Source organism: Chlorocebus sabaeus, chromosome 5, assembly GCF_047675955.1.
Source record: "Chlorocebus sabaeus isolate Y175 chromosome 5, mChlSab1.0.hap1, whole genome shotgun sequence".
NCBI lineage: Eukaryota > Metazoa > Chordata > Mammalia > Primates > Cercopithecidae > Chlorocebus > Chlorocebus sabaeus.
In genome coordinates, this window is record NC_132908.1 from 77,181,358 (window position 1) to 77,196,541 (window position 15,184).

General features: G+C 39.9%; 1 protein-coding gene across 2 annotated transcripts; it reads left to right on the forward strand.

Moving 5' to 3' along the window:
- The first annotated feature begins 17 nt into the window (after window positions 1-17).
- On the forward strand, window positions 18-9,487 carry DYNLRB2 (dynein light chain roadblock-type 2). Of its 2 annotated transcripts, none has more exons than XM_007994155.3 (4): window positions 18-125; window positions 2,319-2,394; window positions 8,235-8,402; window positions 9,236-9,487. In XM_007994155.3, the coding sequence occupies exons 1-4, from the start codon at window positions 123-125 to the stop codon at window positions 9,277-9,279; spliced, it is 291 nt and encodes a 96-aa protein (XP_007992346.1). In that variant the 5' UTR covers window positions 18-122; the 3' UTR covers window positions 9,280-9,487. The 2 variants fall into 2 exon arrangements, with proteins under 2 accessions (XP_007992346.1, XP_037864160.1); XM_038008232.2 differs by lacking the exon at window positions 9,236-9,487 and adding an exon at window positions 8,955-9,163.
- Window positions 9,488-15,184: the final 5,697 nt, after the last annotated feature.

Genomic DNA, 15,184 nt, shown 5'->3' on the forward strand with positions numbered 1-15,184 from the left:
GCGCGGCCCCGAAGCTTCCGGGGGCCACTTCCTCCTTTGTCTCCTAGCTACGGCTGGTAGCGTTGTTGACATCCCGGGAGTCTGTGCCGCCGGCCTGAGCCCAGAGTTTCGCGGCCTCCGCGATGGTAAATCTAGGGTCTCCGTCTGCGCCCCGGCGCTCGAAGGACGCCTACGGGCAAGGACCTTCGCTGCCCGGCTCCTGGGGCCCCCCAAGGCAAAGGCACGGACGGTCCAGGGGCCGCGGCAGAGACTGGTGGCTCCAGGATTTTCTTGGAGGGGCGAGAGGGAGACCTTGGAAAGGGAGAAGAAGATGTCTAGATGAGTGGAAGCCGTCTTGGGAATTGATTTCGCGGGGGTGGTACATAGGGAGGGGTGATGTTGAGAAAGGAAAGAGATCGAGAGGATGAAGAATGCTCAGGGGAGTGAGAAATCCGGGGAGCCAGGAAAGTTTCCAAAGACGGGGCAGGAGGCCGAGATGGAAAGGAAAAAAATCAGACCCTTAGAGAGAAGGAAGAGGTGGGACAGGGAAAGCAAGGGAATGCAAGGGTGAGAAGGGAAGATACTGAAAAAGAAGAAAGGGAAATAAAGAAAAAGGAAGTGATGGGAGACTCGCCCCCCTTCTCCCCCCCCAAAAAAAAGAAGTAAGAAAAAAAAAGTAGAAACTGTGGAAAGCAAAGGTCGTTAAGAGAGGAATGAAACGGGGATTGGAGATGGGGATTAAGAAATTATACTAGGAGCACTCAGAAATCATGAGACGAGAAACAACTGGGTGGAGAAATGGAAAGGCCAGGGAAAGAAAAGAAAGGAGTTTGGGAGATAAGTAACAGGGAGAAAGATAAATGAGGACACAGTGACTTCGAGAAGCTGTGGACATCGTCTTAAAGACTGCCCAAAATGCAGTAAATTATTGATCCCCTGTTCAGCGTTTACGGTTTAGTGCAGTGTTTCTCAAAGTGAGATGCAAACATTCGTTGCTACATAAGATGGCCCAGAAATGCTAAATAAGAATGAATCACATCGTGAGAAAGTTATTCCTCTTCCTTTTTGTTCAACCTTCAGACTACATACAGGAGAAAATTTCTGTTACTATTAGGTCCTTAATACCACTGTCATTTGGAAGTTTCCATTTTTCATCTAAAGAGCAGGCCTCAGGCTCAGAGCTTTCATTGCAGTAGAATTTAATGATATGCTGTCTCTTCATTTTGTTCATTTTGTTTGTTTTACAGTTATTTCTGTTTATGAGGAATAACATCAGTTTTCCATCTGTGGTAGTGATATATGGTTTCCTTTTAAAATGCATTTATTTAAACTTTTAGCAGTGAGATAATTTAAAGAATACTTAGATAAATAATATACATGGCATTCCTAATGGTAAGAATAATGAATCTAGTATAAAAACGCCTGAAGTTAAGAAAACATTGGCTATGATGCTGAAATAGAGAAAGTAAGTGCTCATGCTCATACCAAGTGCAAAGGAAAACTATCTTGAAGTAACATAATGTTCACCTGTGCAATATTGAGGAAAAAAGAATATAGCAAACCCTCATCAAGAGAATTTGCAGAATACTGTTTGAACTCAGAATATCCAGAGATTGCTCAGTCATGAACAATTTGCAGGTTTGGAAAAGATAGTTCTTGACTTTGACTTTTCTAGAGGGGAAGAAAACGTACAATACAGTCTACAGATAAGATTCCAGATGAGTTTAAAACACAATAATAGATTCCAGAATAATCATTCATAGTTGAACATTCAGCTTGCACTGATATGGAAGCTACAGTAATCAAGAAAATCCTAGAATCCTGGAATGCTTTGTTTTTTATAGAATATCCTTTAAATTTAATCATCTGAACTGATTAGGTCACAGTAATGAAAATAAGATTTCTCAATAAGGACTACTTTTAGACATAGGGAGGCCATGATGTAGCTCTATAAATATCTAAAGCACTATAATGTACAAAAGGAATTTTCATTTGAATACAGCAGGGTCAATGAATGAAAGATAATCTGGGACAATTTTCCATGCAATGTAAAGAATAATTTTCTAGTAAATGGAAACAGATAAATATGGAGTGAACTCCTGTGAGGCAGTAAGCTGTCTTACTGAGATTTATCAGGATTGTAACCACAAGGTCTTATATAGGTATATTTATGTGGGACTTGACAATTTCAAAGCTGTCTTTTAAAAATCTGAGATTATCACACTCGGCACCTTAGGTTATGGAGATAGGGGAGTAGGTATCTTTCCAAACATTATTCTCCTTAGGGTTGGAGTTACCACAGGGCCCTTTTGGTTAATTATCTTCCTGGTCTCTTTCAGGCAGAGGTGGAAGAAACCTTAAAGAGGATCCAGAGCCATAAAGGGGTTATTGGAACTATGGTTGTAAATGCAGAAGGTAAATATATCACAGGCTATCTTCTTGACATGCAGAAGCCAACCAGGAACCTGTTTGCTGTGTTAGTCCATATATATATATATATATATATTTTAAAAAACACTCTGCTAAGATCTGGGGACATAAATATGAAGAAGACATGTCTAAAAATGTCTATATACTCCTAAGAAGCACTATACATTGTTTACTTTTTAAAGCTTTGGTAATTCTCTTCCAATATTTCAGAAGTGCCAAAAAAACTCATATAGAAGATAGGGAGAATATCATTGATGGTAGTTTGTTTTTGTTTCAACATTATTAACCATACAGAATTTCAGTCTTTATTTTAAGTGGAATGTGTTCCTTGAACATATTTTATTTAAAAATCTTTGAGAATTAATGATATCATTTATAATGTACTCTTTGTGGATGCAGTATAAGAAGAGCCTATACATTTCCAACTATGAAATCTGTAGACTTACCAAAAACTTGCTCTTGCTGCACAATCCTTGTTAAGAATCCACATCGCATTTACTTTGGCATGTTACTTTGGCACATTACTTTGGCACATTGCTCCATGCTCAGCTATGGTGGCAACCTCTTAAGAGTTCCTGCTGGTTTCATTGCTAATTCAGACACTTGTAAGGACAAGGGGTGCCAGAAATTCCAGAGCATTAGTTAAAATAAGAGTAGCTACTTTACATAATTTGTGGTGCAACCATGGCATTGGTCCATTACCAACTCAGTGCCTTGGAAAAATCCATCAGTAAATACTTATTGAGCAACTACCAACTGAAGTCTGCTTAAATTCTGAACTACAACTCCTTACCACTAAGAATGTACAATAACCTATTTTACTGGTGGTTTTGATCATTAAATGAGACAATAATTGTTGAGTGCTTGGCATAATACCCAACACTTAATAGTAATTAAATAGTTATGAAAATGTCGGGATTTTTAATTCATTTATACAGATAAAGCATTTGATTTGTTTTATAACCAGTAACTCAAGGCCAATTGAATGAGAGAGATAATAGAACATAATAAATTTTCGAGCTTGAATAATCAGGGGAAGAGAAGATTTAAGATCTGCCTTACAGGTAAGTCCAGAACTATGCAGAATATTTCCGGGAAACATTTTAGCCCTAGTACATGGATCTGGTTGCATTGATTTTATTTCCAGGTATTTGCATACACTCTGCCACGGCTCCGAAGAGGAGCCGTCCATGTGATTTCATAGAGGTGGTTCATTAGTTTCCTTTGGCTGCAGTAACAAACTACAACACGCCTGGTAACTTAAAACAACAGAAACGTATTCTATTCCGGTTCTGGAGGTTAGAAGTTGAAATCAAGATGTCCACAGGCTCATGCTTCCTCTGAAGACACTATGGAAGGATCATTCCTTACCTCTTCCTAGCTTCTGGTAGTTGTCAATCTTTAGTGTTCCTTGGTCTATAGACACATCACTCCAATCTTCACCTCCATCATGATGTGGCATTCTCATCTTTGTGTCTCTTGTCTGTTTCATTATAAGAACCCCAGTTATTGGATTAGGGCCTACCCGAATCCAGTGTGACCTCATCTTAACTAATTACATCTGCAAATGCCCTGTTTCCAAATAAGGCCACCTTCCGAGGTTTATGTTGGACTTGAATTTGGGGATCTGGGGGGTATAGGGGGACACTCTTCAACCCTGAACAGGTACATTCACCTGTGACACCCAGAACCACTCATCTAATGTTATTCTTTGGAAGATCTAGGTCTAAAGTAGATAATCCTGGTGATATGCGTCAAACGTCTGAAAAATATTCACCCCCTTTGATCTACAATTTTACTCCTAGCAATTTATCCTAAAAAGTCATGACGAAAATATTTAGGTATGAGGATACTCACTGAGGCATCATATGTAATAGCAATAAATAAATAAATAGAACAAGTAAGTAAATAAATGTATCCTAACAGTAGAGGAATTTTTAAAGTAACTATATAATATTTACTTGATGAACATTACTCTATTTAAAAGGTTGAAGACTATTTAGGGTCTTGGGAAACTACTCACAGTATTAGATGAAAAAAGCAGAGAACAAAGCGGTCACCAGCGCGTTCTAATCCTATCTGTGGTCAGGTGCACACATACACTTCAAATAAATAGAGAAGGAAGAGTAGGGATATGTTACAGTGATCACCCTGAGTAGTGAGACGAAAAGTGATTTTCACTTGATTTTCCTGAGGTTTCTCAATTAACACTTCTCTTATCCGAAGGCAACAAAATATTATTTTCAATACCCATTAACTTCTAATTAACCTCTACTAGGATAAGTTTATATTAGAATTCAGGACACTTTTCAAGGTTTCTGGGTACTTAAGAGTTTTTACCTGAAAGCCAAATTAACCTGTTTTCCCTAAAATATAAATAAGGGGCTTATTTTTATGGTTGGATTATTAATAACCAGAGTATATGACAAGGATGTTTATTAATGGCATATGGTGTAAACTGTGTGACCAGAATGTAATAAAATACTCAGTTTCAACAACCTACTCAATTTTAGATGAAAGCGTCATTTATTACAGTGCAGCTTTGTAGCTTTTCAGCTTTGGGAAGTCCCATGAAATTTAATACCAAAATATTTAGCTAAGATGATGCTTTATGTATTACTGTTTTCTACTAGCAGTTGTGGTCTACTAATTCTAGGCAAATCATTTTAGCATTTTCAGATTTTATTTGTGGTTAGGTCAGACTTCTACCATGCTTATTCATTTAGATATCATCATATGCCGTGTTAAATATAGTCCTTCGGTTTCACTGTTACTGAAACGTAGACTTCCTATTGAAGACAGTAAAGTAGTCTTCCCAGTTTAGCCCAATGCTATATATTTTAATTAGAGTAGATTTTTGTTAGCATTGGTTTCTCATTTATAAAACCATTCGTTGTTTATAATATTGCAACACTGATCATTGAATTATATACTGGCAAATATGTATATTTGTCTCCCAGGCATTCAGATCTGTCATATTTTCTTATGTACATAAGTCTGATTTCTGCAGGCTCTTAATTTTAAATATTCCTGACATTTCTAACAATCTATCATTTGAGTTTCATTAGATTGTAACAGCCATCCAGCCAATTCCTTTTATTTTGAAATACAATCTGTCAACCAAAGCACAAATGTTTAGTTGAAGATGACAAATTGAAATAACGGGTGCTGGCTTACTAGGATCATAGAGAGTAGTAAAGTAGTGCCATCAAATTTTAGAATACATATGCTCTTTGTTCTAGGAGCTTCATTTTAGGAATTTATCCTACACATATATACAAATGTGAAATGAGATGACCAAGGACATATTAAGTAGCCTTGTTTACAAAAGTCAAAGATTGAGAACAGCCCTAAATGCTCATCAGTAGGACATATTAAGTATATTACAAAACATCTATTCAACAAGACTGTTATTCAGTCACTAATATGAGTGACTTACGTGTACAGAATCAGACAATTTCCAAAGAGTATTAAATTTAAAAATCAAGGTACGAAATAGAGAATGGTATCATTAAAATGAAAATTACAAACACAAACACATACATTCTTGAATAGACCTAGAATGTCTCTAGAAGGCTCCTAAGAAACCAGTAGTTGTTTCTCAGAAGGGAAGTGGGTATTTTATACCATGTGCTAAAATTACTTTTCAATAAATTATTTTTTAATTATCTCACATGGTGCCAAGCAAGAGTTCAATAAATATTTGTTGATTGATTTTTGCCAAGTGTGTATGGCAGCTATGAAAAACTCCATGTGTTTCCACTGTGCACACTTATTATTCAAAAAGGCTGTTTTATTTATTGACTTGGATCATGAACAGACTAACTAAATAGACCTGAGCATCTGATTCATAATCCTGTCACCTACATTTTAAATAATTTATTCTGGTTTTATTTCTTGTTTTGCTACTGAGCATTGCACCCTTAGTAGGTAGTCACTACTTAGGATGCAAAATAAAACTGCTCATCAAAAAGTTCCCATCAAAGGTTGTGTGTTGCCACATTTCCATTTCCTGCTTGTTAAAGATCCATGCTTTGTGACCTTCAGGTATGCAAGACAGCTGACTGCCTTCCAGGGAAAAAGTGGCCAGCAAATCATACTAAAAGATTAGCAAGGTTTTTATGATGCTTTATTTATTGAATAGGTTTTCCTGTAAATATTATCCTCATACTGTTTAGCAAAACATTCTGGACACAGCAGTTATCTTAAAAGAAAGAGAAATCAGTCTTTTCAAAGTCAAAATTGATGGTCTTCAAGATTTTTATGAAAACCTGGCCGGGCGCGGTGGCTCAAGCCTGTAATCCCAGCACTTTGGGAGGCCGAGATGGGTGGATCACGAGGTCAGGAGATCGAGACCATCATGGCTAACACGGTGAAACCCCGTCTCTACTAAAAAAATACAAAAAACTAGCCGGGCGTGGTGGCGGGCGCCTGTAGTCCCAGCTACTCGGGAGGCTGAGGCAGGAGAATGGCGTAAACCCAGGAGGCGGAGCTTGCAGTGAGCTGAGACCCGGCCACTGCATTCCAGCCTGGGCGAAAAGGCAAGACTCCGTCTCAAAAAATAATAATAATAATAATATGAAGGCTATCTCTGATTAGATACGATATATGTAAAATACCTACCACAGTGCCTGGTACATAATGGGCATTAATGCTGGGTGTTCCGAGTTGAGTTAGATTGATTTCAACTGAATTGAATTACACTTGCATATTCTTCTGGCTAGAATTTTCCGGTTAATAGTTTCTGTTTTAAACTTGTGTAACAGAACAATAGAGCATGCTGGGCATGGTGGCTCACGCCTGTAATCCCAGCACTTTGGGAGACATGAGGGGGGCGGATCACCTGAGGTCAGGAGTTCAGCCTACCCAACATGGTGAAACCCTGTCTCTACTAAAAATACAGCAATTACCCAGGCGTGGTGGTGGGTGCCTGCAGTCTCAGCTACTCCAGCTACTCGGGAAGCTGAGGGAGGAGAACTGCTGGAACCCAGGAGGCGGAGGTTGCAGTGAGCCGAGATCCTGCCGTTGCACTCCAGCCTGGGCCTAGGACAGCGAGACTCCGTCTCAAAACAAACAAACAAACAATGGAGCACACAAGTAGCCAAATTTAATAGTGTTTAAACCAAAAATGAGTGCAAACCAGGGAATGCACAGCAAAACTACAATATCCCTATTACCACATTTTCTAACATAAAATTTAAGGTTTGCAAAATACTGTGTGAGGAGTCCCTTTTGATGTACCGTCTAGCATGTGTGGTGATATCCCTTTATGTTTCTGGCCTCAGGGAAGAAGACTAACACCATGTTACAGATCAAGCACTTCAAAGCAGACTCACTGTAGACAAGATATTCGGGGGAGTGCATTTCATCTAAAAATATGTTAACTTAGTACTCAAGTAGTCAGTTAACAGCTTCTGAAAGATTTATGCACAAAAACGTTCATCATCACCCCATTAACTATAAAAAATATAAGGTACAAAATGACCAAACAATAGGAGATGGACTGCATTATATGTCCATAAAATAGCAAAGTATGCAGTTATTAAAAATAATGTTGATGACACTGTCAACAAGGACAACTCGTATAATTTTAATGAAGAAAAAAGCAACAGTCAAATTTGTAAATATAGTTTCACACAACTATACTTAAAAATCTACAGAGACAAAAAGATTGGAAGGAAATAAACTAAAATTGTTACCAGAGAGTGATAAGCCATAACTTTTTCCTCCTCTTTACAATTATCAGTGTTTTCCAGTACTTCCACAATGTACATATTACTTTTCTAGTCAGAAAAAATATTAACCAAAATTAAATTTCATAATAGGTATTCCCATCCGAACAACCTTGGACAACTCAACGACTGTTCAATATGCAGGCCTTCTTCATCACCTGACAATGAAAGCCAAAAGCACAGTTCGTGATATTGATCCTCAAAACGACCTGACTTTTCTTAGGATCAGATCAAAGAAACATGAAATCATGGTAGCTCCAGGTAATTTGGCATTTCATTTCCTAGTTAAATCATCTTTCTACTTTGCTAGATAAAAAGCCTTGTTTCTATGAATGGGAAGTATAGATTTTAGTATGCAATATAAAACATAATATTCTTCTCTTACAAAATGATGTTTGAATGTAAAAATCCCAACCTAAAAATTCTATGAAATTAGCAATTAATATGACCCATGACTTTAGAACAGGTTGAATTTTGCCCACTTGCATTTATTATTAGTCATGAAAAAATTTAGAAAATGTAGGTCTCATTTTCAGCAAACTTAGCATACAGACTCTGCAGAATGGGAGAAATATTCCCTGTCCTGCAGACAAAGTAGGCAGTGAACCCAAGACCTGTAGGTTCTTAAACCCTCCCTGTGAGGGAAGTACATCTCCCAGAAACACTCCTTTCCCTGAAGGAATTAGGTTCACAATGTTACAGAATGACTGTACCATGGGACCTATGCCACTAAACTAATCTAGAACAAACCTCTAGAGCAAATCCATCAAATCAGAATTGCCTACAAACTAAATGAAGTTTTTTCTACACCAGTGTCCTCACCCTGGCTACACATTAAATCACTTGGAGGACTTTTTAAAAATTTTTCCATCCCTGCAACTCCACCCCAAACCAATGAAATCAGAATCTCTGAGGCCCTAGGAAAGAAGCATTTTCTAAAGGCTCAACAGGTAATTCTGATGTGCAGCCAGGGTGGGAAACCATCTGGCTACACAAGGTCCATGTGATGTTTTGAAGAGAAAAGCAGTCTAGTTGAAATATTCCTTGATTAAATTTAAATTAAGGGTGAATTGATTTTGTCCATCTCTCCATAGATAAAGAATATCTTCTGATCGTCATTCAGAATCCATGTGAATAGACCTGCAATGGCCAAGGCTGTCTAAGCGACACTGGGCTAGAAACACTTGGCTCTCTCATGATTATTAAAATTCTATTTCAATCTAACTGACCCTTCAACATTCTTTTCTATTTCTACATCTAAACTGTTCTGCATATCTCATTTAGTCCCTTTTGATTATATTGTGAAGTTGTACTTTAGTGATACAATAAATGAATTCTGGTATATACATCTCTATTGTCTTATAATACACAAAACCAAGGATTCTAATAAGACAGCGCTCCTTGTGACAATTCTTTTAGTCTAGAAGTAGCTGTCACCAAGTACAGAAGTAGAATTTCACCGATTTCTGTGGTAGACCAAGGAGATTCAATAGAGCATTGTGGGAGCTATACGGAGAATAGAAAGTCCCAATACTCAAAGAGTGTTCAATGGTTTCCCAGGTTAAATAAGGACAGCAGGGAGTCAGAAGCATGGTTCCCACTGGGGCCAGTGCCAACCTAAGCAGCTCCTCCATCCCTCGTACTTGTGCTTCTAGCACACCAGTCTGAGGGGGCCAGGAATGAGTCTTAGGCAAGGTTTCATACATATAAGCCTGAGTACATAACTCCAGAGGGTTTGATTTTTACTGGATGTTGCAAACATTCAGAAAATCATGAAAATAATACAACAAATCTAACAGATTTCTATGCACCCCAAACCCACAAAGAAGAGATGTTAACATTTTGCCACATTTGCTTTATATCCTCTTTTTTTCCAACTAAACTTTGCATTTTGAGATAACTGAAGTTTCATGTGAAATTTTTAGAAATAATATAGTGATTCTGTGTGCCCTTTATACAGTTTCCCCCTGTAGCAACATCCTCCAAAACCCTAGGACAGTATCACAACCAGGAAATTGATAGTGACTCAGTCAAGACACAGAATATTTGCATCCCTGGCAGGATTCCTCAGATGCCCTTTGGTAGCACCTCCCTCCAACCCTTGACCCCTGACAGCCACTAAGCTGTCCTCCATTGATATAATTTTTTAATATCAAAAATGTTATGTAGGCCAGGCACGGTGGCTCCCACCTGTAATCTCAGCATTTTGGGAGGCCGAGGCAAGCAGATAACCTGAGGTCAGGAGTTCGAGACCAGCCTGGCCAACATGGTGAAACCCCATCTCAACTAAAAGTACAAAAACTAGCCAGGCATGGTGTCACATGCCTGTAATCCCAGCTACTCGGGAGGCTGAGGCAGGAGAATCATTTGAACCTAGGAGGTGGAGGTTGCAGTGAGCCAAGATTGCACCACTTCACTCCAGCCTGAACTACAACAGAGTTAGACTCTGTCTAAAAAAAAAAAAAAAAAAAAAAATGTAAGCGGAATAATACAGTATGTAACCTTTAGGAATTGACTTTTTCCCTCTGCATCATTCTCTTGAGATTCATCCAAAAAATAAGAAATGAAATATTACAGATACAGCTGAAGCCTGCTCCTCCTCCTTGCGCCTCTGTCCTCCTTCCCCAGAAGATTCTTGTCAGGAGGCACAGGTTACCCAATGCAAGGGTCCACAGGTACTTTCACCTAAGTTCCTGCCACAGCTCCACATGAAGCCAAGTGTGAGAATGATGCCTGGAAAGTTTATTAGTGCAGCCACACCACTGGCCCCAGTTTGCACCCTGTGAGACTATCATAGCCAACCCAGACAGACGGTGGTATCAGCAGAAAGGAAGAGCCACACCAAATCCCTAAGGTTGAAGGGATTTACTCTCCCAAGTGGTGATGGGAGAGGAGACAGGTCATGGATGAAACTCACCCAAGGCTGAGGGAGACAAGGGAGACTGAAGCCAAACAGCCAAATCTTTGCATGCAACAGATGTCTGAGCCCCACTGCAAAACTCAGTATTCCTGGGAGCAGGGCCTGCACCTGTCAATTTTGCAAATGTTCTCCAGGTAGTTGCAATGCAACTGCAGGCTGAGACATGCTCAGTCGTGGTCAGGAATGAAGGTTTCAGAGTCATTGGTCCTAGATTCTTCAAATTCTGGCTCTGCTGCTTGTCAACATTAGGAGCCTCATCGCCTCATTTATAAAACAGGGTGATAAGAAAACCTAACCAAGGCTTGTTTATGAGAATCAGGTGAGCTGATACCGATAAAATGCCTAGCACACAGTGAATATTCAACAAATACTTGCTTTTGCCGACAATGTTGCCACCACTCAAAAATGGCTCTTATTTGGGTAGTGAGGAGGAGTAGCCCAAGACACATACAAATGAGTTTTAGGGACAACTCTGCACATCATCAAGCCACACAATTATAAGGAGGCTGCTGACACTGTCTGCAGAGAGAACAGAGCAAATATGAGCCCAAAGTATAACAGGAGTATGTCCGCCTTAACCTGTGGGATGAATAAACCCAGAAGGATTGTAGGATAGGGAAGCTACGCTATGGCACATAGCTGACTTTGGGGCCACTTTCCCACACTTTTTGTTTTAAAAGACTTCAGACTTATGGAAGATTAGAAAGAATAGCACAACGAACAGCATACAAGCTTCATCTACATTCAACAACTGTTAATATTTTATGATATTTGCTTCATCTCTCTCTATAAGTACATATTATATATATAGATATATATGCACACACACAGCATATAAAAGCTGCATATACTATAATAGCAGGTATTTCTCCAAAATCAAAGAATCCTCTTAATAACCACCACACCAGTTTCATACTTAAGAAATTTAATATTAATGCAATAATATGACATAACATGCAATCATATTCAAACTGACACAGTGGTCCCAATAATGTTCTTTATAGCTTTTTAAAAAAACCTAAGGGCCTATCAAGGATCACATGCTGCATTTGGTTGTTGTGTCTCTTTCATTTTTTAGCTGTTCTTAGAAACTTATTCTCCACTTCGCAACCTCTAGGTGGTATCCAATTTGTATTTGCTCTCCCTAGAGACCCCAGTGCCACCTGCCCCCCATTCCCCACAAGCCCCTCTGATTGGGCCCAGACACAGTCTGTAATGACAGGAAATGAAGCTGCAGAGCAGGTCTTCAACACAGGTGAGTGACTGCCTTCATCTCAACCTCTTCCTTCAGCCTAGTGAAGCCTGAGTAACATGGTACTCACTCAGCCCTGGACAGCTTCAGCACCTGCTAACAGTTTGCAACATAAACAAGGTCTTGCTAGAACCTAAATGACAAGAAAATACACTAGTGAAGGGGAATCCATTCTTCTTAGAGTCTCAAATTTTCACACCTGGAAAGAACCATAGAGATCATCTATCCGACTCTTTGGTTTTACAGGTGAGGATTTCACCTGAGCCTGGTGTCAGGTGTCTTTAAGACATCAGGTATGTGAACTTGTATTGGTCTGGATGTGCCTATCGAACTGGCACTTATGACATTATCAGGGGCTCATGTCCTTGTGAGATCCCTCCATACTATCCCCAAAAATTGTTTTTAGGAAGCACAGAATAGCTCATTTTAAAGTGTACCAGAGGTAACATTTGATTCTAACACTCAAATCTGTCTTCTTCCCATTGTTTCCTGCCCACCCAGAGCTTGTCATCAGATGCATGGCTGAGTGGTAAAGCCACTTCCTTCCTCCTGACACGGCCAGAAACTTCAAGCCCTATTTGCAACATAGCAGTGTGAAATCTCTGGCAGGTGCAGATGGCACGGCTGCAAGTGCCAGAACTCTATGTGGGCTCTTAAGGGGAGGAAGACACTTCCATCCCACTGGGCAGGAAACTCACAGTAGTTGCATTACAGTCCGGCCTGTACCTTTGCATCCAGAGGAAACTGTGAGGCTTTGTTGGGGCAAAGACTGTGGCAGCAAAAGGAAGAATTTGCCAGAGCCAGTTACAACAAAGGAGGATGTGATCTCGGGAACTTTGCACCACACCTCTCTCCATTCTGGCACCTACAACTTGATATTCCTCTTGGATTCATAACAGCATAGTTAATGACCTATATCCAAAAGATGGCTGGACCTACAGACTGAAGATTCACACCCATCCAAAACCATCAGCAAAGCTTTCAGTTCCTAGGGGAAATGCAAACCTGGGCTCATACAGTGCTCCCTCTTAGTCTAACTTGCTATAAATTTTACCTGAACAATGGAAGAGCTATTTGCAGAGTCTCTGGAGGAACATATTCCAACCACAAATATTAATGATAATGAACCTGGAAAGACCAGCTTAATAAAATAGCTGAAAATGAACTTACACATCATTAGCATTATGAGCTCCCAAATCTTCATCTCTGAACAGCTGGACTCTCTGAGTAGAGGATGGACGGGAACCCGCTAGATCTCCAGAGCAGTGCCTCCAGCAGACCCTCTGACTGGCTATGTTCTGGCTTTTGATATACGTTATCTATTCTCTTCTAAAGCCAGAATTACTACAGACTAAGGGTGGATATTTTGTCTCCCCTCTTGGTCTTTGAAAAATTAGAATTATCTCCAATTTACTTTTGATATGGGGTAAAATATTTACACTCTTTTGATGTTAGAAAACAATGTAATGTCCTTGAAATGGAAACTATCACATGTGTAGGTGAATTGCGTACAGATATTCATTCAAGCAATATTTTGTCTTATATTCTTTGTTGAAGAAAAAGACAAGAAAGGCTGGGCGCAGTGTCTCACGCCTGTAATCCCAGCACTTTGGGAGGCTGAAGCAGATGGATCACCTGAGGTCAGGAGTTACCAGCCCTGCCAACATGGTGAAACCCCATCTCTACTAAAAATACAAAAAGTAGCTGGGTGTGGTGGTGGGCATCTATAATCCCAGCTACTCCGGAGGCTGAGGCAGGAGAATCGCTTGAACCCAGGAGGCAGAGGTTGCAGTGAACCATTGCACTCCAGCCTGGGCAACAAGAGCGAAACTCTGTCTCAAAACAAAACAAACAAACAAAAAGACAGGAAAACATGGATCCTATGTGGGGGCATAACAGCTTTCAGAGAGGTATAACATCTTCAATGGGGGACTTACAAAGATAAGTTGGTCTCTCAAATCCTGAGAATCATGGGGCTACACGACTCCTGTAATACAAAAACATCTCTAATAATGGAAACTCGGGCATTCCCTGAACAGTTTGGACTACATAAGGTTCATAAATCTTTTCTGGTACATTTCTTTTTTTTTTTTTTTTTTTTTTTTTTTTTGAGACTGAGTCTCACTCTATCGCCCAGGCTGGAGCGCAGTGGCCGGATCTCAGCTCACTGCAAGCTCCACCTCCCAGGTTTATGCCATTCTCCTGCCTCAGCCTCCCGAGTAACTGGAACTACAGGCACCCACCACCTCGCCTGGCTAGTTTTTTGTATTTTTTGGTAGAGACGGGGTTTCACCGTGTTAGCCAGGATGGTCTCGATCTCCTGACCTCGTGATCCGCTCGCTCGTCTTGGCCTCCCAAAGTGCTGGGATTACAGGCTTGAGCCACTGCGCTCGGCCTCTGGTATATTTCTTATGCAAGATTTGACATAGAGGGTTAGCCATGCACCCAGCCATTCCTTGAACCCATAGAAGATAACACTGAATCTTCTTACTTCCTCCTGGCTTCTTACCCCAGGGAAACTCCATTCTATATATCCCTTCAGCACATATGATTTCGGGGCTCCCTCTGTAGATGTCACCAGCCTGGAACACTCCCACCACATACAGACTTAATTTTAAAATCCTCTCTCTTTGGTCAACTTTACAACTTGAGAAACAATACGATACAGTTGAGAGAACATGAGATCTGGGGTCTGACTCTATGACTTATTAGCAGAGTCAACAACTTTGAACCTCAGTTTTCCTGTCTACAAATGTGAAGAATGTCCACCCACAGCGGCCTTGAATTCTGAACTATACAGGACAGCATAGATGCCAATTACTGTTATTAATAACAGCAATGGTGGCAAAATAAAAGTTTACCACAATACAA